Source organism: Rattus rattus, chromosome 9, assembly GCF_011064425.1.
Source record: "Rattus rattus isolate New Zealand chromosome 9, Rrattus_CSIRO_v1, whole genome shotgun sequence".
Lineage (NCBI taxonomy): Eukaryota > Metazoa > Chordata > Mammalia > Rodentia > Muridae > Rattus > Rattus rattus.
The window spans coordinates 14,554,052-14,577,646 of NC_046162.1; the positions used below are offsets into that span (position 1 = coordinate 14,554,052).

General features: G+C 43.6%; 1 protein-coding gene across 21 annotated transcripts in view; it reads right to left on the reverse strand.

The window, feature by feature from the left end:
• Positions 1–23,595, reverse strand: part of Rbfox1 (RNA binding fox-1 homolog 1) — a 1,521,216-nt gene that overhangs the window by 38,919 nt on the left and 1,458,702 nt on the right. For 10 of the 21 annotated variants that reach the window (XM_032912750.1, XM_032912756.1, XM_032912763.1 and 7 more), the window contains 3 exons: positions 19,989–20,000; positions 19,707–19,839; positions 9,252–9,291 (listed from right to left, as the gene is read on the reverse strand). In XM_032912750.1, coding sequence (XP_032768641.1) covers positions 9,252–9,291; positions 19,707–19,839; positions 19,989–20,000 — 185 coding nt within the window. The remainder of the gene's footprint in view (positions 1–9,251; positions 9,292–19,706; positions 19,840–19,988; positions 20,001–23,595) is intronic. The other 11 variants (XM_032912759.1, XM_032912751.1, XM_032912752.1 and 8 more) reach the window with 2 other exon arrangements.

Below are 23,595 nucleotides of genomic sequence, written 5' to 3' on the forward strand. Positions count from 1 at the left end.
TCCTTCCTTCCTTCCTTCCTTCCTTCCTTCCTTCCTTCCTTCCTTCCTTCCTTCCTTCCTTCCTTCCTTTCTTTCTTTCTTTCTTTCTTTCTTTCTTTCTTTCTTTCTTTCTTTCTTCTGTTTCTATTTTATTTTCTGAGACAGAGTGGGGTCTCTCATTAGTCTAGAACCTGCCAAGCCAGCCCTACAGAACCTTCCTTTTGGTTTGTCTTTCTAGCTCTGGGATTAGAAAGAGATGCCTTCATGCTTGGATTTAAAACTCAAACAAATAAACAAAAGAAACACAAAAAAACCCTCAGTTCTAATCTCAGTTCTTCAGACTTGCAAAGCAAGCACTTTACCACAGGTGTGCTCCACCCCCCACCCCACCCCCACCCCTGGGTTCTTAGATAATTGCATTTAAATGTAAGCATCTACCGGGCTGGTGGCTACAGTATTGGTCCCTGAAATATGTGATATTGAGGTGAGAAGGATTTGGTGACTTGATCATGCTCCCTATTTATACTGCATACAGTCTTTCCTAGTTCTCTTCTGTATGAAATCCATATTTCAGCCACAGTGGGGCTGTGCATTAACTCGGTGTATATGCACACACCATAAAATGGCCCACAGATACAAATTGCTTTAATTTGCTTTTCTAAAAGGTGACTCAGATGAGCTGCATTGCTCTGTGCTCTGCAGCTTGCTGAGCAAAGCCCGAGCTTCTGCATAGCTTTTGCTGATGTCTGAAAAATGAGCTCTGCTTCTGTTTGAGGTCAGCAGACCTAGCTCTTGGTAAGTCTGGTGCCTCCAGACCCAGTGACAAAAATAACATCTTGGAAGAGGAGTTTTTTCCATCTCAAAAACAAAGGAGAAAAAAAGGCACAGTACAGTTTTATATAGTCTACTCATGAAAAATATGTTTGTGCCAGGCACACACACACACACACACACACACACACACACACACACACACACACACACACACACACACACACTTTACTGGAGACTGAAGTGAACCCAGGACTTTATACAGATTGGGCAAGTGCTCTATCACAGACTTATAAGTCCAAGCCTTCTTCTGACCTCAGGTTTTGAAACAAGGTCTCATTAACTGGGCAATCTTAGTTTTGGCTTACTCTGCAAACCGCATTAAACTTGCGATCCTCCTGCCTCTGACTCTCAAGTGCTAGGATGACAAGCCTGTGCCATGAAGCTATCTGGGTTATCATCTTTTACTCTCTGTAGCTGTAGACCACATTTTCCAGTGGTGGATGAATGTGTTGACTTCTTTCTTTCCTTTTTCGTTTTTCCTTTTCCATTTATTTTAAATTTCCTACAGATTTACTGGTTTGAGGTGGGGTTAGCAAGTGGAATGAAAATGTCTGAGTAACTCCACTGAAAGCAGGGAGCACTATAGGAGATATTAGCTTTGCAGTGCCTCATGGCTGGAGGCATATAAAGTTCTTGATTTAAATATTCTAGTGAATTCAAAGAACCTAGCAATGATTATGGAGAAAACCTATTCTAAGGAATCCTACAGTCCTCCACTTTGTGGCCAGTATGGCTGTGTGTGCATACACATGTGCCATAGTGGGAGTGCGGATGTCACCTTGGGTGTTGACCCTTACTTTAATTTCTATGTACACTAGGCTAGCTGGTCTATGAACTTCTTGGAATCTCCATGCCTTTGCCATATCTCTCTACAGCAGTGATGAAATAGACAAGTGGTATTATATCTGGCTTTATCTGGTTTCTGGAGGATTCAAATTTTAGTCCTCATATTTGCACAGCAAGTGCTTTATCTGAGCCATCTCCTTAATTTGAAAATTCTTTCCTCTGATGGATTTACATCTGATGGATTTAGATACATTTTAAGTCAGGACTTTATTACTATTAGTATTATTTTCATCATTGCTTTATTATTTGCATGTGTGTTTGTGTGTATTTGTACATGTAGTGAATGTGTGTGTTTGTATGTTGTACACACATACCACAATATGCATGTAATGGATGTAGATCTGTGTGTGGTGTGGCATGTGTCTGTATACATGTAGTATGGTGTGTGTGTGCTGTGTTGTGTGTGTGTATATAGTATGGTTTGTGTGGTATGATATGTGTGCTGTGAGGTATATATATATATATATGCATGCAGTGGTGTGTGTGTGTGTGTATGTGTATGTGTGGTGTGGTATGTGTGCTATAGGGTATATGTATGTGCATAAAGTGGGGTGTGTGTATGGTGCGTGCTCTGTGGTGTGTACATATGTGCTATGCACACATACCACAGTGTACATATAGAGGTCAGAGGACAACTTCAGGAATCAGGGCTCTCCATCTACCTGGGTTTCTGTGATTCAAACTCAAGTAGGACATCAGGCCTTACCAGTTTTTACCTGCTGAGCTGTCTTCCTGGCCATTCTTTTAAAAAAATGTTCTTTTAATTTTTTTAATTCAAGACATTAAAAGCACATTAGACCTCTAGCATGGCAAATTCATGATCCATCCAAGTCTACACATAGAAGTGTTCCATCCCCTTTGTGGACATATCAGAAGTAACAGGATAAAGCTGCATTAAAACTGGAAAATTCAGTCAAGGCTCCCCTGCTCTATGTTAGAGAACATTTGCCCTCCCGAGAATCATCTTGTTAGTCAGGATTTCAGAGCAAACCCACATCCACCATGATGAGTGTTTTCCGTCAGTCAGGAATTCATACCTGTAGCAATTTATTGCCATACACTGGCTCTTGATACACTACTCTATAAGGAAACAGAGATGTAATGTTTTCAATGCAAAAAAAATGGAATAAATAAAAGAAAGTGCACAAATCAGACAGCAACCCTGGAGCAATTCATTTACAAGTTTGCTTCTCTTAGTTCAGTATTGAGAGCAACCAGCCAGACTGAAAGGGGGACTAGACATGGTCCAGTGCCAGTCTTGAAAATTCTTGCGTTGACAGTTATAAGGAAGGTGAATGAGGAGCTCAAACTGTGTGCTCTGCATTTGGGATACACTGATATTTGTTTTTAAGAAGTTAAAAAGATAATTTCATGGCTTCTCACTTTTCACTCTATACCCCAACAGTTTTAGTATTATGAATTTCTCTGATCTCATGGTTAGAATTTTCTGGCTTACCTGAGGATTTGGTTTGATGTCAGTGACTTAGGGGACTAATATAACCTTTCAGGGACAACCTAGACAGACACAGCAAGTTTAGCCATTTCTGCTCACCCAGCAAAAGAGGCACCTCACGATTGCATTGATCATACAAGGACTTCAGTGGTATTTTAAATAGTGAGTCTGGGGGTGCACATATCCTTTATGTGCTTAACTCAGGCCTCACCTCAGTAGAGCCCCAAACAAATTGAGAATGGCTGTGAAAGGAAACAGTTGCCCATGGGGATATATCACGTGTGTCACATGAGATGGAAGAGAAATAAGACTCTGGATTCCATGGCAGATAGCAAAGTGGTTGACTACTTGAAGACATTTAGGGACCCGCCATATGGATCTGTATAGACATTTTTAAATGTCATCTGACTTCCCTTCTTTTTAATTGCAGTTAACTTTCCTCTTCCAAAATCCCAGAGCATGAAGCTACACTCATCCAAATATATTTTAATTCCCTCTCATCCCCTCCTCCTTTCCCTCTCCCTTCCTCCCTTTTCTCTCCCTCTTCTACCTTTCTTCCTAGTTCCCATTGCTCATTTTCAATTCAGGTACAAATATTATTGTCTCGTGGTCTACTTGACCCTTTAGAAATGCCTCTATCATCATCTTATTTTCTTTCCATCTTTCTTTCCTTTCTTCTTTCCTCCCTTCCTCTTTCTTTTTTCTGTCTGTCTGTCTGCCTGCCTGTCTGTCTATAGGAGTGGATGTGTCTTGAGCAGAGAAGGAGAGGAGAATTTTAACAAGGTCTGGACTCTAATCATCAGGATTGAACAGTAAATGCTCTTAACTACAGAGCCACCTCTTCAGCCCCACTCCTTAATCATCTCGATGTTACCTTCCCATTCTCTCCCCTCCCTCTCTCTTACTGAATCCTACCATTGTAAACTGATGTGTTGTCCAGTTCCCATTTGTTGAACTCTGTTTGAAGACCATGTAGGCACAAGCCTCTGTGTCAGGAATGATTGTGGAACAAACTACTTCTACTTATTTTTTTTTCTGGGGAAAAGCTTCCTTTCCTGAAGACTATGAAGGTGGTAAAGTCTCTGTTTCTCGGGCTGTGGTGAGGAGGAGATGATATGGTGTGGACTGAATACTAAATAGCCTCCTGCACCTCAGCCTCTTTATTTCTCAATGGACTGATGCATCCTCCTAGTGACTGACGATGGCCAGCCTAATGCTAGTCCCCACCTGGACCTCTAATGCTCATCCCCACTTGGACCCCTGTCAACATAAAGTCTTGGGAAGGAAAGGCTTGGGGTTTAAGTTGGAGGACTCACGATCTCTGTTCCCAAGGATCCAGACTCACTCCTTTTATTCCCAAACACAGCATGGAATGAGCACACCTAGATACTGTGAGTGTGACTTGAGTGAAGGAACAGTTTTGCTGAGACAGGTACCAACCAGGAACTCTGACAAAAGAGCAACATGAAATGTACTGAAATGGTGAGATGCAAGTGCTGGAGGTGGGGACTCAGTGTTCTTCCTTCTCTTCAGAAGATTACAGTATTGTTAATATGCTGGGTAATGTTAATATGCTATTCCTTCCTTCTCCTCCTCCCTGCCATTATATCCAATTGCCTTAGTTACTACTCTCTGAATTTTTCATATTTCCATTGCTCTCCTATCATTTTTCTCCATTCCTTTGTCCATTTTCAATCACTGTTTTGGATCAGATGCCGTTTTCTTTGATCCCCCTTGCAAATGTCAACCAGCACTTCGTATCTACTCCTTGGCCAGTATTTAGCTTTGTGACATCTACTGCTTCACCCATAAAGAGAGGACCTGGCTCTGTAGGTCTGGAGAAGTCTATTTCCACAACTTTCAATTAATATTGCTCTGACGATTGCTTCTTTATTATTTAATTTGACATGTTTTTAATTAAAGTGAGTGTGATGCTTAATTAATTATCCACTTGATGGGCCTCTACATTTACTAAGGAAATAGACTCTGGGTATATCTGGTGGGGAGTTTCTTGATTGGGTTAATTGAAGCAAGGAAACCCATCCTAAGTGTGAATGGCACCCTCCATGGTCAGAGGTCTCAGGCTGAATAAAAAGAAGGAAGCAGCGTGAGCAGAGGCACTCACGTCTCTCTGTCTCCTGACTGGGGATGCCGTGTGACCAGAGGCTACGTGTACCTACTAACATGACTTCTAATCATAATTGACTGTACCCTCAAACATGATTCTGAAAACCCTATTCTGTCCCAGCAGGAAGAATACTTACTAATGACTTTATTTCAATACTTTTCACTAAAATGTATGCTATTAGTCACACTTGATATGTTATTTATAAAAGCATAATCCCTGCTTTTTAAAAGAGAAGTGTGTATTATTGCCCCCTTCCCCTGGAAAAGGGCTTTGGTGATCAATAATTCTACTCACCCCCTGTTCTGACTCAGAACCTTCCTTGTCTCTGATATGGAGCTGTCTTAAGAGCAAATAAGCTTTTCCCAGAGCCTACTTTCTGGCAGGACACCTCCCCTAGATAGGAGGGATGCTGTCTCTACTATAGCTTCTCCTGAACGTAGGATCCATGGCATTTCTTGACAAGACTACTCTTTATGGCTGTCGCCAGGCACCAATGACCATCTGCTCCTAGTCCTTCAAACTCCACTTCTTTGAAAAGTTGAACACAATCATTGTAGGCAAGAACTTGTTGTGGGGGTCTAGAAGGTCTTTCCAATCATTGCCCTGACAGTACCAAAAATCCCAGAAATGTCTAAGAGATTCTACTTTTGGGTCACAGGAGCTCAAGATCTTGAAGGACAAAGTCAAGAGGAGGGAGACATGAGGGCACAAGGTATAGGGCAGTAGTTTTAGAGAATTCTCTGCTATGAGGGTGGATGATCCTCTCTGATAGGCTGAAGGGTGGAGAAGGGTTTTAGCAGGAAGAATATGCCTTGATTAGAGGAGACCAAAGCTAGGAACTTGGTGCTTTACCTAATTGATTATAGAAAAAATAAAAGACTTAAACCTCAAGGGCAGGCTGATTCAGTTTGATCCATGAACCTATTTATTGCACAATATTAAATAAGATTGTAGGCCTAGGCCAGAGATTTTTCTTTACATAAGACAGAATCGGAAATGATTTTCAGGCAATCTCTATAACGACCATCACGTTTTATTTGTCTTCCCCTCCCCCACCCCCAGGAGCTGAGGACCGAACCCAGGGCCTTGTGCTTGCTAGGCAAGCACTTTACCACTGAGCTAAATCCCCAACCCCCCACCATCACTTTAAAATGTGTGGGACTCACTGTTCAGATGCCTCAGCGGGGCAGTGAGACTTGTGGCTTAAATCCACACATTCAGAATGATGTTCCTAGTGAGACTGAGCCTTGTTCTGTGAATTCAGAAGTGTAGGAAATAATTCATGCCATTTACTTCCTTTGAAGTTAGAGCTGCCCATGGTCCCCTGCTCTGCCGCTGCGGTGGGAGGTCCCAGGGTCTAGTTCCCTTCTATCTCAGAGGGTCATACCTCTTCATCAGCACTGTGCTGCAGTGGTCTGAATGAGCCCAGAGGACAAGCACTAGGCAAGTGAAAGGCTAACCTAGTATTTCAGCAGGGTTACCTCATCGCTTGTTTGGAACAGACACTGAAAAGTCACAATGTTTTTATGATATGAAGAGTAGAAAAACGGGATGGGCAGCCTGAAAAGAAAGCAGCTTGGGAAACATTGGGTACCAGGGAGTAGAGCCTGATGGCTCCTAGTCTTTCCCAAAAGCTTCACACTGACAACATTGGGAGCTGCCCCACTCAGCACAGAGGACTCGGGTCTCTAGGTTAAAATGTCCTCCAAGTACACAGTAAGCTTTTCCTTCCAGGACTAGTGCCTCCCCTAAGCAAGCATAAGAAGGGTGGCACACTGATTCTCTGGGCCTGCTTTGTTTTCACTGCTGTACCTATGTTTGACTTTTTGATGTAGCCCCTAGCACCCTAGGATCTACATACAGTGCTAGAATCTCTTCGCTCCTTCCCTGCGCTCGCTCTCTCTCTCTCTCTCTCTCTCTCTCTCTCTCTCTCTCTCTCTCTCTCACATCTCTGTCTCTCAGCTCTCCATCTCTCAGTGTGTGTGTGTGTGTGTGTGTGTGTGTGTGTGTGTGTGTATGAACAAAGGCACACATACTGGGGGTGTGCACACGCATGTGCAGAAACCAGGGGTTAATAGCAGGTACCATTCTCAATCAAATCTCTGCCTCACTTTGTGATGCAGGGTCCCACAGAACCTGGAGCTCACCACTTACTTCACTGTGATAGGTGCCCACTAAGCCTTGCTAAGCCTGGACTTTTATGTTGGTGCTGGAACTCTGGACTCAATTTCTCACGTTTGCACAGCAGTCTCTTTATTGACTGAATCATCTCCCTATCCCTGCTCTACTGCTGTTGGCTGTCGTGGCATCCTTGCCCTGTCCAACAGTTTCTTCATGCTGCACAAAATCTCCAAGGCCAGAAAAAGGGAATCCATTTGAAATATGCATGGAAGATCACAATTCATAAATTATTTCACATATGAGAAACTGATGCCAGAGAGGTACATAGCCAATAACTGATGGCTAAACTAATTTTTTTTACATTTTAACTAGGGATTCCCATATTTCTTTTTTCTTGAACAGATGTTAATCCAAGCAGTTTTATTTCTAGTGGATTTTATCTACAACCTGCAGCCTCCCAAGTTTAAGGACATAATAATAAAACCCTAATTTCAGTGATGCTGGCTTCAACCCACTCCAGGCTATACAGAGGCGGTGGCTATGGATCGAGTCTCCAATTCACTTTATACCTAAGGGTAGGACCAGGCTCTGCCCACCTCACACTTGAAATGGCATTAACTGAAGTTCTGGGAGAAAAGGGCACAGAGAGGCAGCTTAAGCTTCGTAATAGAAGGAAGTCAATTGTTTGCAGGGTAAATCAAAGACATGTTCATTCATGGTAGTCTGGCAAGAGAGCAAAAGGTATACTAACCTGTAGGTAACAGAAAACCTCTCAGATGCAATCCGAATGAAACTAAGTCTATCACTGATGGAGACTGTTACCTCACTGCAAAATGGCAGCACTGCGAGAGTCAAAGGGATCCAGTGAAATAACCAGGGCCTTCTGGCTTCTACTAACTAGCATCAATCTGCACAGAGATAAGGTTTGATGTTTTTATTTGTCTAGTATATAAGAAACAAGTATGAATCTGTTTACTTACTTGGGGTCATCTCAATGGTACGTTGTAAGTGTGTGTGTGTGTGTGTGTGTGTGTGTGTGTGTGTGAGAGAGAGAGGGGGGGAGAGAGAGAGAGAGAGAGAGAGAGAGAGAGAGAGAGAGAGAGAGATTGAAAGAGAAGTCTCCCCTACTGCCTACTTAGTCTAAACTCTGTTCCAAACTATTTCCATCACACTAGTGCGGCATCATGGGAACATGAGGATGTGGCTTCTCTAGGTAAGGACAGTTTATCATGGTTCTGAAGATGAGATACATTCTCATAAGTGGAGTTTCATGAAATGGGACCAATTGGCAAACAGTATTAGATTAAGGCACTGTTTAGAGAAATAAAGAGAATAAATGATTAGAGAGGCGGGGTCTAACACCCACCCCTGGTCACACACGTTGTGGAGGCAGAATTTGGTGTTTATTGCTGTGTTCAGAGAAAAGAGAAGAATGATTGTTCCCAGCTCTGTCGATAAATAATTACATTTTAAGGAAAGCATGAAAAACTATCAGCCATGAAAATACCTTTCTGTTTTCTGCAGCTGGTAACTACCAGCTGCTGTTCTGAATATCCAACTGCAAACACACAGAGCATACTGAAAACTTTACAGTAGGTCACTGTGGGTGGAGTTTTTAATCTGGCATGGGAGGGGACACCTTTTTACAATGGGTGCAGTTACGTTCATCTATTCCAAAGTTGGTCAAGTCCAGGTCATTAATTCCCCACAAAGAGCAAGTCACTTGTCCTTTGAGCTCAGGACCAGCAGCCCTTCTACCTTGAGAGACATGGTGAGAATTCCCTTTTGACCCAGAGGAGGTAATTTGTTCCCACTGAGTTCAGAGCAAACTTGTATAAAGAATGACTCCTGGAGGTAAGGAGGACGGCATGCACGTTAATGAATACTTACATAAATGTCTGCACCATAAAATCCATCCTGGTAAACAACACTGTAGAGGTGCACACACAAAGAGAAACATTCGGATTAGTGCATTTCCCCATGCAGACACACCAACCCCGCACGGGCCAGGTTAGTCTGGTCTCATGATCCGAAACACAGGAACTGAGGAGAGTTTCAAACTGATTAAGGAGGTTGGAGACAACAGCTGTCCATCAAATCAGGAACTTTCTTCTGGGATTCCATGTAGTCTGGGTTTCATGGTGGACCAGAGTCAGAGTGTTTTGACTTGGGTACCAAAATGAGCTTCCCGCTCTCAGGAGGTGCACTGCATGACTTGGAAAGGCCAAGATGGTTTGTGTGTATTTTCAAGTGGCCTATGCAGACCTGAGTATCTTGACGATCTTACAGTTTGGAATCAAACCACAGATACCCTCCCTCACCAAACATAAAACACAGCATCTGTTCCAGAATGAGCTTGCAAGGGCAGAACCTAGGAGCAAAGCACTTTCAGGTAGTCTAGAACTAAATGGCCTTGGGGAGCATCAAGTATCCCAGATGGGATCAGGCATTTCCTCCTATAATTATTTCATACTGTAGTGTTATCTGTGGTAGTTCTGTGAGACTTTTATTGTCAATGTAGCAGAAAACTATGAATGTATGCTTGTGTCTAGATGTGTAGATACACATTTGTGCAAAATGCATGTATTTTTCATATGTACAAATATATGGGAACACATATATGTGTTGTATGCAAAAAGCCTTTATGTATTCAGGAATTGGGGTTGGGGAGCTCAGTTGTACTGTTTGTAAGTATTCAGATAAATCATGTTCCGACTGAGGCAAGGTTTATGATGGACTAAACTTAACTTGGTGGACATTGCATAGTCCTATAGAAATCAGCAGCCCAGAAAGAAGCTACTTCCAAGGAGGAAAGGGGTGACCTTAGATTTATTTCTCCATGTCTCTTGGAATATCAAGGCCAGGAAGCTCAATGCTATGTCACCATAGGACTCCATTCTATTTCTTGTATCTGAGTGGGATTACAGAGGACATGTGCACCCTGGATGTACTCGGACTTCTGAAAGAACTGCATGACACCCCCAGTGCAAAGGTGGTTCTTTCTGAACTGTTGTTTTCATAGGACAGTCGTCATCAGCAACCTCCCATAGCATCTTCCCATGAAGTTTCTGGATGACTTGTGATGCTGGCAAAGGACCAGTGGACCCATTGTTAAGTCAAGCCAGGGCCTTAATAGAAGCACAGCTTTGATGCGAAAGGGTTTCAGGAGCAGAATGAACACGCAGAAAAGCCAAGCATCTTAAGCCAAGGGAGAGCGCATTTCATCACCTAAGCACACACGCTCACGCACAGCAGTGACACTGGCTTGCTGGAGAACACGGGAGTACGCTTCTTTCCCAGAGTTCTTTCCGAGTTGATTGGCTAACCCTCAATACCATTATCCTTAAAGCGTGGCAGGGATTTCACACACTAAGGAGGTTGGTAGGAATGGATTTCAGAAGTTGTTTGGCTTTGATCCTGACAGGCTACAGTTCACAAGAGCACTTGTCAAGCAGTGCGAAACTCTAATCCAAAAGGCAGGCCGAGGTGTGTAAGGTCCTGATGTAGGCTTTGACATTAGCAATGTAAAAAGGCACTGCTGTGGGGTCAGAAGGCGGGGTCAGCGTCTACCAACAGGGCCTTCGAACAGATCTGATAGAAAGCAGGAAAGCAACAGATCGTAACTTAGGGCCCCAAAGCAGAGACCTGAGCCAAACTGCAACAAGATGAGGTCTGTGACATGTTCTCATGCCATCATGCCTTCTTTCATGCTAACCCTTGGTTCCCAAGGTCTTCCCCCCCAATATCCATCCAAAAGCAGCTAGCTCACTACTTAAGTATGAGGCAAGGTGCAAAAACAGACATTTGCATCAATGTGCAGTGTCCCTGGCAAATGGCTCTGGAGCTGGAATGGTTCCTAAGACATCTGAGTTTGGTTTACTCTATAAGTTGGGACACACATGTGCGAACATGTGTTGGATTTGGTCAGGTAATATTCTACGTGGTCACCAATATTCTTAGCACTGAGGCAATAAATTCCACAACTGTGATTCAACAGCTACGTGAAGCAGAGAGTTCCATGTCCTCTCTGTGTACACCAGCATCAACATGTCAGACTCCTGTCTCTCTAGACTGCTAATTAGATTCCAATTTTTCTCATGGAAAATGCACTTGTGTCTATGCTTTGTTTGTCCATAGAAACTGCAAAAATTCCCATATATTGCATCTCATTTAAAATGTAATACTTTACTTCATGCCCAGAAGAGATATAATGACTATCTGTTCAGAGGCATAGAAGACAGAGGGTCATTTCTTTGTCAATTCCAGGTAGAATTTAATCACTAGTCAAAGAATGGTCACGATAGATACTTACAATGTTTCCACTTGGGAGTCAGAATCAGCAGTATCACTAATATTAGGCCAGTTTGAGCTATTTGATGAGACCCTATCATCTTTCTATTTTATTATTATTACTGTTGTTGAGAGCCTGCAGTCTGAGGCTTGTGTCTTCTTTCTGTATTCTGCTGTAATGGTTATTGGCATTGGAGGAAGAGAAAAGATTAAAAAATAATCCTGAATCCTACCAGTACAAAAGACAAAGGGGGTATGGATGAATATTAATACTTTTTAAAAATTAGTATTCATTTAGATACAGGAAGCCTTGCATTTTCCCAAGTGTCGGTAGGACAGACAAGGTCTGTCCATTTTGTGGATAATAGGGAGAAAAGTCAAGTCTAGGCCTTGAAATCTCAGTGACACACGGCACTGAACAGGGGTGGAGGGGCACGTGGTGAGTCAGAGACTCCGTTCGTGCAGGGAAAATGGTTACTGCTCTCTCCAGAAGGAGGGGTTGTGCACAGGGGCTGACATCATGCCAGGGATTTGCATCCATCTGTATCAAGGGCTCCCAGAAACCAGGAAGAACGCTTCGTGCTGTTTGCCTTCAGGGAGCCTTTGCTCGGAAAAATAACCCAGTTGCCATGGTTTGTAGCCCACCATGGCTACGGAAAGTTATTCTGAGACTGCTGACATCCAAATTTATGAGACATGGAATTGAGGGGAGACCGTGAGAAAGCTCCCTCAGTCTCACAAGCACAAAGCAAAGAATGGAAAGTCTTATCTTTCTGCATTGAAAAGCTTCCTCTGCCACAACAACTATCCTATGGCACCATGAATGGGTCTCTCCCTCCACTGACTTCTAGAAATCGAGACTCTAAGGAGAAAGTACGGCCACAGTCATGCATCAAGCTATGCTTATAGCCGCTGTCTTTGCTGCAGAAGGGAGAAAAAGAGGCACATGGACTAGCAGGCAGGCAAAGAACAAATACAAGGACCTATAGTTGGGAGAAGACTGACTCTCTGAAGGGCCCAGAGGAAGGGCACACAGTAGCTTTGGGTTCTCACAATCCTTTAGAAGACAGTGGGCTTTTAGGCAAAAAGGTGAGGACATCCAGCTTGCTCACTTGTACCAAGTACCTTTTGGAGGCACAAGGGAGACAGTGGGTAATATACAATCATGATGTTAATAACCCTGGGAAGCCATGAGCTGGCATTGCCAGCCTTATCTCACTTTCAGAGGAAAACAAAGCCACTGGAATGGGCTGCAGTTTTACAGAAGTGCTGTTCCCTCTGAACGATTAATCATAGTATAGGCATCACTAAGGTTTGAGGCTTGGTTGTTCTGGAATGGGCCCCATCAAAGGGTCTTGTACTTATTACCCACTGTGTCCCTTCCATGGACAAGGCTTCCATTCCTTCCTGAGACGCTAACTAACTGACTAAGCTAATACATACTCTAGCCCACGTGTTCTGATTCCATAGTCCATGACAGCAGGCAGACAGTGGTAGTTGTACTTGAATGTGCTTGAAACTCACCTGGGGACTAACTGAAACATGGAAGGCTGGCCCTACGCCCACCCCAGAGGTCTTGGTTCAATGGATCTGGTTGAGGTTCCTGGCTAAAGGATTTTATTTCTTTCAAGAAGTGAGTGATATTGTGGCTTGTAGATTAAGAAGGAAGGGAATTATTGTGTTGCTAAGTCATGTATTCCAGCTGTTATTTCTTAATTTCATATAAGACAAAACTAAAGTTCAGACTCTTTAGGATCCTATTCTCTCTCTCCTCCTGGGGACTCACATAGCCCAGGGTGGCCATGAACTCACCATGTAATGAAACATAATCTTAAACTTCTGAGCTTCCTGTTTCTGTTTCCCAAATGCTTAGGAAACACGTGTGCACTGCCATGTCAGCCTTTTCAGTGATAGGAATGAAGTCTAGGGCTTTGTGCATGCTAGGCCAGCATTCTTCAAACTGAGTGGCATGCTAGCCCCTAAGGGGCTGTTGTGGAGGAGTATGGGAGAGCAGAGTCCTATGGGCCTCTCCAGGAATGTGCCCCAGTGTTTCCTTAAAGCCTCAGCAAACGGGTGCACTGAAAATATCAGGTATGAATGTAGGGAAAGGAGACAGAGATACACCAGTATGGAGAATGCAGCTTTAGATACACAGCAGCTCTCGCTGCAGACAGAAGTTGCTGCCATGCACTGAGCAGATATGGTCCTATTTTAATGCAGAAATGGTCTGTCTAGCCATGCAAAGGTAATTGTGTTGCTTGTCAATCACTCCGGGACTGTAATATGCTTTTGCCAGAACATGATGCAAATGCACATCTCATCTTCTTAAGAAAGTAAGAGTGGTAGTTAAATATTTGGACGGAGGCAAACAAGGGATGATTGCACAAAAGCAAATTAGTTTACCTTATAAAAAGAAAAAAGGAGGAAAAAGAACAAGGGAGGAATAAAAGCAGGGGATGCCCCCAAACTAAGCAATCTGTTTCTGCAGTAGAATATCTACCAAGCACAAATGGAGTTTTGTAGGAAAGGCATTTAAAACCTCTCTTCCCTACTGACCCTTCCACCTGGGAAATAAATTACATTTTTGAACATGCTCAAATGTAACGGCTCAGAATGGTTATCAGGTGGCTCCATGAACACACTGAAATTTGTATAGAACTGCGTGTGCATTTGTATATGTACATTGCCCCAGGGGAAGTACATACTTTTAATCAGATACAAAAAGTATCTGTGGACCTCATGCCCTCAGTGGAGTCAGTGCCCATGTGTAATATGGGAGGCTTCTTGGGTACTTTTTGGTGTCTGGCATAGGCCACCAAGCCTCTGTGCCGATATCTTCCTGATGACCCTTGAATTGACTGATGTTAGATGCTGGGGACTCATTCCTTGCTGTTCATGGAGCAGGGGTTGTGTGGTTCTCAGGGTTTATTCTTACACGGCACCTTTAAGACGCTCACTCATGGGATACTGTCTGATCATTATTATGGTGAGAGGAGTTGCCCTAAAATACGTTTCTAGGTAACTCTAGAAGTTGTGTGTCCAAGTGTCCTAACAGGTTACTTGAGGACGTGTAGAATGTCTTAACCAAAGACTGCAGTGGCTAATAGATGGTCAATAGATTGTCAACTTGCCCGAATGTAGAATTGTCTTGAGACAAACCTCATATCCGTGAGGAAGGCTCTAAACTGGGTTAACTGTTTGTGGAGGAACCACGTGACTGTGGGCAGTCATGGTCCTGGGTTCTCAGATTGAACAGAAAGGGGAAAAGACAGAAGACCACAGGCATTCCTCTTCCTCTGCTTCCTGATTGAGGATCCAATGTGAGCAGCTGCCTCAAGCGCCTGTTCTCATGCCTCCCCTGCTGTGGAAGACTGGACCTCCCCACATGGTGAGGCGTAATAAAGCGTTCTTTCCTTCCGTAAGTTCCTTCAGTCTGATATTTTGTAGTAGCAGCAAGAAAAGTATATGTTATAGATAGCATAGAACAAAGACTAAAGCACCCAATGCTGGATGTTTAGGCTTAGATCTATGATGAAACTATGATACGTCCTACGGGCAGCAGGCTGTACCACCATCCAACATATACACTACACACTTCATAAGTATCTACCTAATGTGTCATGAAGCATGATCTGTGCTGCTGCTCAAGGAATGGGGTTAACTGCTGTGTCCAACATGGGATGCTGGGCTCTGTCTTGTGAGTATCTGATCCTACCTATATTGCCAGCCTGTAAGCATCTCTGGAATGGAAATGCCCTAATGGATAATTTTTCATGACTATGACCCATTGGATGATAGGACATTGTGGTTTCTCCATCAAAAAACTTCAGTAAAGACAGTAAGAAATAAGAAAACACTCATCTATGGAATGCACAAACTATTGGTGTGTCTCTGTCAGTGACTATGTCTGTGCTTAAGGGATAGTATGGGGTTTGTGAATTGGAGGACTCCCTAGCAAGGGGGGAAAGTATATATGAAGGCAGAAATGTAAGATCAAGCTGTGTACCTCGCAAGTAAAGGGGCGGGTGCTGAGAGAGAGGAGCATGGGCAACTTAGAAAAATGTCAATAGTCACATCAACCTCAACAGGATTAGCTGCAGTCCAGTGATCGTGTCCTAGCACGGGCCTTACTGAGCCATAACCTTGTACGGCTCTTCTATTTCATCCTCTATCAACCCTATGGAGCCAGGTGCATGTTTTACTCTCCTATCAAGAAAACTGTGTATCTCCTTGTAGCTTTCCGGGGTAGTAAAACACTGTATTTAGTATATACACAGGATTCATTTACTGTTGGCAGCTGATAGTGAGTGGCTTGCTGCGTTTAGGGTTTTCTGCTTATTCCTAAGATTGCTTTATTATCCATGGGCAGAAGTATTGCTCCAGGAGTGATGATCATATATTGATATTTCCAAAGAATTTTATTTAGGTATGCCAGAGAAAACAAGGTAGGGCTTCTTTATAATCTATGCTGCTTAACTGCTGGGCGGGGCAAAATGGATACAGAGAAAAGCATCTGTAATGAGTTTCCTTGGATGCCCATGTCAATGTTGTATATCTCCAAGGACTATCCCACACTCCACAGAGGTAGCCATGAAGTCTGTTATATGTCACATGTATCTGTGTGAGTATGTGTGTGTGTGTGTGCATCTGCATGTATATGTATGTATGTGTGAATGTGTATATGTGTTTTCTATTAGAGAGAAAAATATAGAAGCTGCATATAGATCTAGAATACAGAACACTTGGGGCTGGAAATAATAATAACATCTACTCATACTGGATATTGCAGGAAAAGGAGTTTGTAGATAAATGTATCTTCATTTGGTGACATTAAGAACAAAATTCTTCCTCAATAAATGTGTTTTGTGAGAAAATGTTGTAGAAAACATGAAGATGATTGGGTGTATGGGTGCTCACAGGACAAGATCTTAATATGGAAGTCTGGAAAGAGATAGACATCATCTTGTCATCTAAGTCTTCTCTTCTCTGGTGCCTTGTCTGAACACCAATGCTTGGCTAAGGACTCTTCTCTGGTAAACAGCCCTCTACTTTACCTATATCATGTCAGTTACGATCATCACCTTGTATATTGTGTCTAAATCCCACCCACAGAAACTCCTGGGAATGTGGTAAAGACAGCACACAACAGAGCATAAAATGTGGCTACTGCCAAGTGAGAGGTGCTTGGCTGGAGAGAGCTGGAGTAAAGGTGTCAGTTAAACTTAGCCACCTTCCTCCAGTGGAGTTTGTAGACAGCAGCTTTGGGGCACTATGGTTTCTAGATCACCTTCTATGGATGTGGCAGGCCCTGGTAAAAGGTGGATCAGTAGTGTCTTTGCCTATTGCTTCTACTCACCCCAGGCTTGGTTGTCTCTCTCCTCTGAAAAAAATCTATGCTCTGGGTACCCCTGTGTTCACTCTAAAAGATGGGCTGCCTTCCTTGTAATCGAAGTCAATGAATTCCATATTGAGAATTCTTTATGTGTGTTTATATGTGTGTGTGTGTGTGTATGTGTGTGTGTGCACATGTGTGCATGTGTGTCTTATGGGTACATGTGGTACTTGCATATGAATGTGTCTCTATGTATGCATGGAGGGCAGTGCGGGTCCTATGCATTTTCTGTAACTCTCTAACTTACTATGTTGATACAGGGTCTCACTGAATTGGAAGCTTGCTCTGTTTTGCTAGTCCAGCTGGCTAGTTAGCTCCCAGAACGGGCCTATCTCCAGCCTGCAATGCTAGCTCACAGACACAGTTAGGCGTGCCTAGCTTTTTTACATGGTGTTACATTCAAACACAGGTCTTCATGCATGCTCTACCTCAGTGAGCGATTGCCCCAGCTTCTGACACTGACAATTTTGTTTAAACTTCTGACTCCAGAATTTTGGCCATAAGATGTTCTTGCAGCCCAGTTAAACTCAATATGTTTTTCTTAGCACACACAATTATTTATGCTCTGTTGTGTCCCCTACATAGACCAATGGTGCATTTGTGCAAGCTGGAGAGTACAAGCCACCTTTGTAGCCAAGATGGTTAGGAGGACTCCTGAAATATTACACTTTCATCCCTTTCAAAGGAGTCATGAACATGTTGTGTACCATTTGGAAGTGCCTGTTTCTCCCTGGCGAACGTGGCATTCATTAGTTATGCATGGTTATTCCAGGCAAAGAGCACATTCATTATAAGTTAGTAAATTTCAATTTTATAGCAGGTGTGCTATGTTGAGGTTTTTATAAATTGTTCATGGGAGGATAGGCCATATAATTTTACTTTAATTTTTTTTTCCCGTTCAATATAGTAGGGAGATAGTGACTAGGGGTATAATACAGAAAAGCTACAATTACCATGTACTAAGATGATGATTTTTCCAGACAGAACAAAGTGGTATAAATGTGCTATTTTGCATTTATGGCTTATGAATCTTTCTTTAGCAGCAGCATAAACCCAGATGGTTATTTATCTGTTTCTACTCTTACCCAGTGCCTTCCATAACACACGTATGGAACAGGCTCCTCTGCTGTGGTCTCATACAGATTAGAGTCAAAGGTCAGGTCCTGTATAGCATACAGATAGATACATTGGAGGCATGGAGAGACTTTAAAGCCAGTTGTTCCTATCTTGTTATTATCCACAGTCTCTCTTATTGTCATTCTGACCCAGTAAGAAACCTTGCTCGAACTCATCCTGATGATTTACACAAGAAACTCCACGTCAGTAATCCTGTTTCTTTTGTTGTCACTATTTTCCCATTTTGGTGATTTCACCTAGCCTCATTCCTGCAGATGCTCCAGCCTGCAGGAGCCTTTGTCTTTTTTACACACTTCAGCTCCGGTCTTTTGGAGTGGGCGAGGTAGTGAATAAATGATGAGAAGAATATTTCCCTTTGTCATCAGGACAGCGAGTGAGCTGGGGTAATTGAGATTTCTTAAAAGATTTATATGCAGCAAAGCTTTTAAGAAAATGCTTTAACCCTTTTCAGATGGTCCTGAGCATAAACATATTCTTTCTATAGACCAAAAAGCTAGTCACTGGCCTGGAAAAGCTTGCATCAGATTCTCCTGAGTATAGCCGAATCAACAGAACTAAGTCCAGTACAATTTGAGCTTTTAGCCAGGCAATGGCCAGGCCCTGAGGGTGGGGCTATCGTAAGGATCACAGGATGTTTAAGCAGAGTTCGAAGGCAAGGATGTTATCCGCTTGATAGCATCACCCATGTCTATCTTGTGGTAACAAACACAAATATCTTAGACCTTGTCCTAGCATGGGGCCACTACCTTAGAGGACGTCCCTTTGTGCCCAGAGGTGAAGGAATGCCCTTCCAAGATTCCCTAATAGAAGTACAGAAGTGTCATTTCAGAGCAGCTTGCCTGTAAGTCAATCAACCTTTCTTTCCCTCCGTTCATCTCTCATTTCCTTCTTTCTTCCCAATCATTCCTAGATTTATAGATGTCAGTAACAATAGCCTATCACAGAAGGCCTCAGTCGGCAGTTGGAAAGAGAAAGGACAGGATGGGCTGTTTAGAGAAAGGCAAGTAAAAGGCAAATTAACTGTAATTTTATCCCTGTCTAGAATGTTTTGTTTGACTCAACACCTAATTTTCTCAGGCAAAAGTTCACACTCCTGGGAATGCAAAAATGTCTATGGGGAGGGAAGCAATATCACCCTAGTGAATTTTATGTATGGGAAACCTCATGTCCCTTTGCATTCAAGAGGTAAATACAGTCCAACCTCCTTAATAACCAGATGCTTGCAATCATCAGAAATACATTTTTGGCTGTAACCATTTCTCTGTTCTCCAGCATTCAGTCTCAAAGAGAATTTACATAACAACATGTGACATGTAGAATGCTTAAAGGCACCAACCATGACCAGACAAATTACACTCATTTTTCAACACTCTTCGCAAGGTGCTTTGCAGCAGGCGCATTAGGCTGCATGCTGGGGAGGTTCTGGTGGGGTGGTCAAGACCATCATGCGCTCGCAAACACTCCGTGCCTCTGGGGAGGGAGAGCAGGTGCAGGGAGCCACCCCCCCCAGAGGGTGCAACACTTACCCGCCATAGGCCGGGATTGGGGGTGGGGGCGCCGCAGCTCTGAAGGTGTTGTACACGGTGCGACCACGGCCTCGAAGGTGAGCCCCTCGGTATGCAGCTGCAGCAGTGGCGGCCGGATATGGAAAGCCAGGCACTATGGGAGAGGTGAGAGAACAGGACACCTTGAGACGTGCATGTAGTCTGGCAAGGACCATTTTCTGGGCCCTGTTTATGTGGCAAGAAGACGGGATGACCCATTCTACCCATTAGCAAGATTGAAAGGCAAACAGAAGTGCTACAAACCTGGAACAGAATCTGGTGAGCATGGCAGAGAGAATGACAGAAGTTTCTCACCATGGGGGTACATGAAATGACATACATTTACAGAGAATTCCTGACAGCAGAAAAGCTCCCCAGATAAACTTAAAATATGGAGAAGCAAACTGTAATACTTTCATGCAATACCTTAACCACCATACATGCATATATAGACACATATGTGAGTGTCTGTATTCATATATCTAGGTATGTGTCTGGGAAACCTCACATCCTTTCAGAAAACATGTTTATATGATGAGGAATAGGGAAGGGAGTTATGCCTGGCAGTTCCTTGAGTCTTTAATCTCCTCTTGGCAGGCCCTCCCACCCACAAATGCAGATATGAACTCCTCTGGAAGGTCCAAGCAGCTATCAGGAAATGATTCTGTAGCTTCCTGTCCCTTGCTGAGGCTTACACTGTTCTACCTGTGCTGTCTCTCCGGTTTACTTAAAAGGCATAGCACTCCAAACCCTATCCCATACAGAGACTAGGTTTCCTAAAAATGGTAAGGAAAAGCCACTGTCTGTAAAAACCACAGAAACCAGAAATGAAGGGCACACCAGGAACTCAGGAATTCTGTAACAGTCCCACACAACCAACTTCCCTTTCCAAGGTTTCTGCAGGGCTTGTGACCAAGTGGGAGCATTCTTGATCACAGCACACTAAAGACACTCTCCCCCTTGTGGGGCCTACGGCCTTTCACTATTGCCTTCAGGAGCAGAAGAATCCTGCCACGTGCATCTTTTATTCAAGAGTCATTCTCACACATGCTCAGGTATGGGTAGGGAATGTGGGAAGAGAGCACATATGCGCACGCATGCACATGGGCACAGATGGCATGCATGCCCCCCTACACACACCCAAGAAAGAAAATCTGAGAAGTATACATAGGGCCCCAGGAAGCACCTATTCCTTGGAGGTGGAGGTGACCACACAGTGACCTTAGAACAAAGCCCTGAATCTATGCACAGAGTGGGCGGAGGAGATGAGGGCTGCCCACAGATCTGTATAAACTTCTAGCAAGGATTATTCCCTTGAGGTGAAGACCAACTGTCAGTGATTGTCTGGAATGTGGTACTTGCTTTTGAAGGTGGAGCAGAGTCTTTTGTGATACTTTTCTTTGCAACATGAGTAAAATACCAAGATCATAGAACAAAGACAGAGTGGATTTATCCTCCTGTTTTGAACTGTTTTACAATTATGATTAAAGACAAAGTGTGTGGATTTATTGAACTCTCATGTCAGTCTCTAGCACCCAGGTTTCCTGGATTGTGTTGCAACCAATATGGCAAAAATAGAGGCTCACGCCTTACTTGACCAAGTAGGAATTCAAGCCAATGGCTGTGAAGTATAGAAGAGGTTTGCTTCAGGAACTGGGAGACAATGATTGGGAATGGTTTGATATTGATTCTGGCTAGCCATGGGATGCTTTGCATTTTTAAAGTGTGGAAAATAAGAATGTATAGTGTAGTTGAGTAGCTGGCTTGCCAGTGAGGGCACTCAGATATGATGCTGACCCATTTCTCACCCCGCTCTATGGAACCGCAGGAGTGATGACCATATGCCGTCTTGGAGGAGTTAGCAGTAGAGGCATCATGTGAAGCAGAAGCTTGATGTGGGAGTGAAGAGAGCAAGTGATGCTCAGAGTGGGGAGATGAGGATCCTTTCTGTGTCCCTCTCTTTTGCTTGGGTGGGATAAGTGCTAGTATATATTGAGATGAGGTTCTGGGCTCTTCAAAGCAAAGCTCATTAGCACAATCCTTTTCCAGTGAAGGGGACACATGAATGGCTACAGAGAAATGTCTGATTCAAACATGGCTGCCAAGGAGGTCAAGTTTTGTGAGCAAGTCAGAGCCTCTAGCGATGGGCAACAGCCCTCGTGTAGAAAGTGAGGCCCATACTGGTCCCCCAGAAGGATGGTTTCTGTTTTTCCTTCCATCCCTACTCCCCCATGGATATTTCCCCCCTTCTCTCTTTTAAGACAGGCTTTCTTTGTGCAGCCCTGTATGGCTTGGAAGTTGGCCTTCACCTTCAGCAACACACTTGCCTTTGCCTCCTAAGTGCTAAAGGAATGTGTGTGTGTGTGTGTGTGTGTGTGTGTGTGTGTGTGTGTGTGTGTGCGCGCACACACACTACTTTGTCCCACTCCAGTCATCCTCTTGTCCTGAATGAAACAAGAACAAGTCAAGTAGGAAAGCGAGATGGGGCCAGCTAGAATGAGACGGAAGTAAGGGAATGGAGAAGGCAGTGAAAGCATTGAATGGACATCCCATCCTTTTATTCTTCCCACCTACCTCTTACTTCTTTTCCCTCTCTTCCTCCTTCCACTCTTCCTTCTGCCTTCTCTTCCTCCTGCCTCTCCTTATTTCCTTTTATCTTTCTACCCCCTTTCTCCTTTCTTTAACCCCTTCCTTTCTTTATTCTCATCTTTCCTTTTCCCACACAATGAAATTTCCTTTCTAAGACAGATGCTCTTGGCCTCCTGTGTCAAAATCAAGTAGCTTGAATTGCATAGAGAGAGAAGAAGCACTCTTGATTGTTGCTAGAGAAGATGCTGCATTAGGACAGGGGTCTCTGTCTGCCCTGCTCTTTGGTCTGGATGTGCACCTGACTGAACCCAGTCCAAACTTTGCTCATACTTTGATCCCTAACTGCCTGCTTGCTTCGCCTGCTTGCTTCGAAAAGAGCACAGTCCCTTTTCTCCACTGACGGCTTTCTTTCACTGCCCAGACCTGCAGAGAAACACAGTGCAAAGGAGAGTCTGCCTTGAGCCCTAGAAAGATCTTCCCTACTGTGGTCCTAAGAGGTGCTGAGAAATGGTCCAGAGAAGCCACAGACATAGCACCCACAAGTTCCCAGAAGGAGAGACTGCTCAAACGAATGTGGCATTTACAAGTATTAATGTCCTCTGTTTAAGTCACTTGGGTTTTAGTATAGATGGCCTGTTTCAAAATGGTTCTTGATGCTCAGTTAGGAAAATGCTTGCTTTCACAGCATAGTAACCTGTGGTTTTGAGCCTTAGAACTTATATTTAAAAACAAATAATAACCAGGTACAATAGTATAGGCTTATTGTCTTAGCATGGAGGAGGTAGAAGCAGGCAGATAGATGTTGGCTTGTTAACCAGTTAAACCTAACCAGTGAGTCTCAGACCATAAGAGACCTTACCTGAAAAATAACAAGGTGGGCAGCCCTTCAGGAAGATTGGAACCCAGGACTTTCCCCAGGCATGCACACACTCTCTCCCTGACCCGACGCACAGAATGCTGCCTGTTCTGGGTAAACTCTCCCAGACAGGCAGAGCCTACTGAAAGCTATTTATAGCACTCCATCCACATAGCCCACAAGCAATGTCCTTCCTGCCCAGTCCAGACACAGCTCTCCCTGAGCACAGCAGTTGTGTGAAATGAGGGAGTTAATGCCCATCCATATCCACCTGGTAAGACTTTTGGAGTTACTGCCTGTGTCTGTCCTTTGCTATTCTCCCTCCCATTCATGCTGATGACAACATAGCTATCGTGTGCCACAAAGTCACATAGTCAGTCTCAAGGGCAAAGAGCACATCTTTTCATTAGACTTCTTTTATCCTCA